Raw genomic sequence first — 4,826 nt, forward strand, 5'->3', positions numbered from 1 at the left:
AGCCAGGGCGGAGGAATTGAATAAACTCATCCAGGAATTCACCAAACACGACCAGAGGGAGTACGACGACCAGCGAGCGCTGGAGATCCACACGGCGAAGGACTTCATCTTCTCCATGCTGGGTAGGGCAGGGACCGTGCGGGGCGGGCGCAGTGGCGGTGCCGGCCGGGGACCCCGGGGCAGGGCTCCCCGACGGTGCGGCACCGGCGGACCCTTTCCCGGCGCCGCGGGCGCACCGGGCTGGCAGTCTTCGGCCGCCGGGCGGGGCGTGCCCCCCAGAAACTATTTTTTCCTATCCTATCCACCTAGCCTTTAGCAGCGATGTATTTATAAGCACAGAGGAAAGGCTGGGTCGCAGAGCTGGCGGATGCCGGAGAAACACGCCGAGCCGGCAGGGCTGCAGGCGAGGCGAGCCCGACCCCTTATTGTTTTTCCCCCCACTATCAATGCTATAGGACACGCAGATATTTTTTTTCTGGACCGCTTATTTTGTTTCTTAGACCGGCTGATGGTTGTACAGGAGCATCCTCTGAACTGCGTTTCTTGCTTAGGTTGCAAAACTTCCTGCGAGTGGAGCAAGTCAGATTGTGGCGGGGGAGTCCTAATCTGTGTGAAACTTTGAATCGCGGGCAGGGATCCTTAAACCAGGGTGAAACATGTGTTGGCCCTTGCAGAAATCACCTGGGCTCCCGCATGACTAAGGCTTCTTAAGATTACCAGTGGAATGACTAACAACTCTGATTCTCTAGGTGGTCAGTTCCTGACAAATATTTACCTTGTTTTGACTAAGAAATCACTCACACGAATGAGAGCCTTCAGGATACGAAAGGATGCTCTTTAACATGCAGGTTGGACCTTGAAATCAGTCATCCAAGTTTGAATCAGTATCTCAAATATTTTTGCATGTAAAATAAGAACATGGGTAAACAGCAGGTGTGGCCAGTGAATGGTTCTTTGTAGCTCGGAGGTGCACATACACCCTCGAAATGCATTTGGCACAAACCAAGTGTATGGTCTACACGTACACTGTGAATAACCTACATCATTTTTCTTATTCAGAAGCACAGAGCTATCCTATTGCAATAATAATTATTTTCTGTATCGGGGGGTAATCACTATAATAGACCACTTCCTCTATAGCCATGAACACACCTACACTCACTGAATGAGAACCTGCCTGTCCAGCTGGTTATCTTGTAAGGTACCTGGATAAGTATTATTGCCTGCTGTGGGATTTGCACAATTTTGTGTGTGTATTGCTTTTTCACCAAAGGCTGGACAGGATATAGCAGACTAAATTTAGCTTGAGAACAAGGACAACAAGTTGAAAAGTCAGTAGCACGTATATTTATAGTTGCTGTTATAAATATTTTTCCCTTCCTGTTTAAAAAAAAATGAGGTAGTGAAGCCACGGTTGCATCAAAGCCTGTAGGATTTTTGTTATTGAAAACCTGATCCTGTGGAAGTCATCCACTATTATGACCTGATACATTTTTCAATCAGGGCTTTAAATAACTGGCTGAGGAAGCAGGGCTGGATGGGATGAAGCAGAGAAGAGTGGAGAGAAAACAGCCAGAGCAGCAGTTTTGGGTATGTGGCTAGCAAGTAGAGAAAGCTTTATATGATCCTGTTTAAGCATTATTAGTCTTTTCAGGGGACAGGGACCACAGCATTTCTTCCTGCCTCGTGCGGGAGAAGGCAATAGAAGGAAGACAGAAGAACAGGCTGGAGCGTGCCTTGTATTTCTGCAAATGCACCCTAATGCCTTGTTGTTCATGAAAACAGGGAGCCTTAGGCTGTTTAGAAATAATGTAAATTAACGTGGCTGTCTTTGTTAATATAATGGCTGGGAGATGAGTGTTCTTCAGTTTTAAATGTATAGACTAAAAACGGGGTTTAAACAAAAACTATATTTCTGTTTAAGTTATGCCTGGCAGTTTTCAGTGAGACTTGTTTCTGAATAAAAGAAGAGACTTGAGGACCAAGCCCAGGACAGATTGGAGATGGGGTGTCTGATTTGTCTGCATTAGACCCAGAAGTTGTGTTTGTGGATCAGACCCTTCTTAGCCAGAGAGGCTCTTAAATCTAAAAGGATTTAACTTATTAATAAATAGCTCTTTCCCCTGTGCCTGATCCCTCCCATACGTACTGCTCTTATCTCATCGGGCGATGATAGGAAAATTAAACGTAGCTTTCCTGATTTAATTACATTGGTGTGTAATTGGTGGATGAATGATAGGTGAGGAGACTTTGTGCAGATTCTCAGATGTTTGTACTCTGCATGGCTTGCCCTCTAGGTCAGGTCTTTGCTTTCTATTTATATTAGCTCTTTTTCATCTATGTTGTCTTGCTCTGACTATTAGCGACTGAATTCTGGGAGATCTCAAGAGTTGGGCTATGATACAATTAGGGAGAGGTACTGCTTGTCATGCCTTTGTCCAAAATGTTGTGCCCCAAGCATTAGAATAGGACCGCAAATGACCTACCTATCTGGTGGGGGAAGTGAGTATTTTCTGAATGTGGGCAATTCCTGGGCATCCCATTCATAGTCAGCAAGGCCATATGGTCTTGCTAACACCCTACACTAAAACAACAGGTGTCTTTTGGTGCCTTTGCTGGGTAACTTCCTGCACTCACACCGAGCTGTGCTTGATAATTACTTGTCTCTTTGACACAGGTATAACTGAGCTTCAAAGGAGGAGAAGGCTGTATTAATCAAGAAAAAGAGTGGAGAAAAGACAGTCTTGTGTTCTGGGCAGCGGGCTGGCTGGGAGTGACTGAGACACCAAGCCTCTGCCTGCCAGTTGTGAAAGGAGCTAATTACTCTCTCTCCCTGTGACTCGGTTTTGGTTTTTTTTGTGCTTAAAGAGTGATAAAGGAGTATTTTTAACGAGTGATGATATTACAGTCAATGATATTTTGATTTTTAAAGCACTTGCTGCTATTGTGGTGCATAGCACTCATACTACAAAATGTTTTAGGGGTATCTGGCCTAGAGAGTATTGTTCCTGCAGTACAAGTACTTCCAGGAAACTTCTTTAATAAACACTACCTGTCTCTTTCTCTTCAGCACCTGAAGTGTTGTAATGCGCAGATGTGCTAGGCTTAAAAAAAGCTGTATATTATGCTCTTGGGAACTCGAACATTGCATATTAAGCAGCCCCTTGAAATTTCTAGTGCTATTGCTACCTCTACCCAGATCATGTTATTAGGGATACTGACTCTTGTGTTTTACTTCTTAACAAGAGGAGAAGAAAAGAAAAGAGCAAGGAGGTATGAATAAATAGAGACGATAGAGCTATTTCCTCCACACACTGGCGTTCAGTCATCTAGAGCCGTTTTCAAGCTCTTCAGGTTGGTATTTTGTTTCTCTTTCCTATCATGAGACTTTTTCTTCTCTGTAGAGTCAGAAGAGGGATGCTCAGGACGTTTCATGCCATTCTCTTTCCTCTCATTGCCCTCTCCCCCCCAAATCAGGGGAAGGACTGGTTTAAATTGGTGCTAAAGTGGCCTTTTTTTTTTTTTAAGGCCTTTTTGTCACTTCAGTGGTTGCATCTCACTTCAGCAGGAGAGGACTGGAGCTGCCCACCAGGACAGGCCACACTTTGAGGATTTGCAGCCAGCTGCAACTTAGAGCTGTTGACAAGACCTCTAGAGAGCTTGTATCAGCAACCTGATACAGGAGAGATGGTGAGCCTATCCTGAGAGCATTTCCCTTTTCTCTGGTGTTGGCCTGGTGCTGAGCTGGGTGTGCTAACAAGTGTTTGTGATAGAGACAAGTCTCATAGTGGAAGCAGAGCTGGCATCAGCAAAAGATTTCTGCTGCCAATACCAGCTTCCCAAATGGAGTGAGTTACCCTGCTGGGCTCCTGCATCTGTAGCAAGGCTTCCAGCTGTTTCTTGGACTGACAGGCCCCTAAAATATGTGCAGTGGAGGTGCAGATTGCTGTGCTGAGAACACAGGTGTCCTGACAACAGCTTGCTTTTATTAGCATCTTCTACAAGAGAAGCGTTTCACGGTCCTCCCCTGTACCCGAGGTCTATATAGCAGAACGACATTGGCAGTGTGACTCTGTTGTGTGGGTTTGTGTGCCATTTTTTCTCTCTCCCCACCTGGTGTAACTTGCTGATGAAACCTTCTATTGTAGATTAGATTTCAGGCATTGTTGGAAGTGTTACCTGTTTGTCTATGATACGTCACAGAAATTCTCTGGTTTCTGTTGTGGTGTCGAGCTGATGAAATAGCAACAGGATCGGAGTGATCTCTCTAGGGTTAAGTCTTTTGTGTGTGTGCGCCTTTCCTCAAGAGAGGCCAATCATGATAGGAGCACACTGTACTCTGAGGCCTATGTTAATAAAGGCTTCCTGCTGGCATTCCCTGTGCTGCTGAATGCATAATGCACAGCTGTTAAAAACAACCTTACTGTATTGCAGATTTCATTTCTGGCTTCTGTTGGGTCTCCTTTCCCTGCAGGCCACATGTTTCTGTATTTGCATTTGAGGTTGTGGGGGTTTTGTGTTGTTTTTTTCTTAAGGGACAGGGTGCTATGCTGGTAAAGTAACCCTAGCAAGGCATTGGCAGCTTCTATTTGGTTGTAGCTACCAGAAGTCAACCAATTTTATCTAACTGGGTATTCTTTCTGTGTAACTAGTTGTTGTGGTTTAACCCCAGCTGGCAACTGAGCACCACACAGCTGCTCGCTCATTCCCTGCCCCTGGTGGGTTGGGGGAGAGAATTGGAAGAGTAAAAGTGAAAAAAACCCTAGTGGGTAGATGTAAGAACAGTTTAATAATTGAAATAAAATAAAAGAGTAATAGTAGTAGTA

At 45.0% G+C, this 4,826-nt stretch overlaps 1 protein-coding gene across 1 annotated transcript in view; it reads left to right on the plus strand.

Moving 5' to 3' along the window:
* Positions 1-6: 6 nt before the first annotated feature.
* The window catches only part of MB21D2 (Mab-21 domain containing 2), a 61,312-nt gene continuing 56,492 nt past the window's right edge, over positions 7-4,826 (plus strand). The window contains exon 1 of the mRNA XM_019472893.1: positions 7-122. Within this exon, the coding sequence (XP_019328438.1) occupies positions 116-122 (7 nt within the window). The 5' untranslated portion in view covers positions 7-115. The remainder of the gene's footprint in view (positions 123-4,826) is intronic.

This window comes from Aptenodytes forsteri, unplaced genomic scaffold (assembly GCF_000699145.1).
Source record: "Aptenodytes forsteri isolate BGI_AS27 unplaced genomic scaffold, ASM69914v1 Scaffold404, whole genome shotgun sequence".
Classification (NCBI taxonomy): domain Eukaryota; kingdom Metazoa; phylum Chordata; class Aves; order Sphenisciformes; family Spheniscidae; genus Aptenodytes; species Aptenodytes forsteri.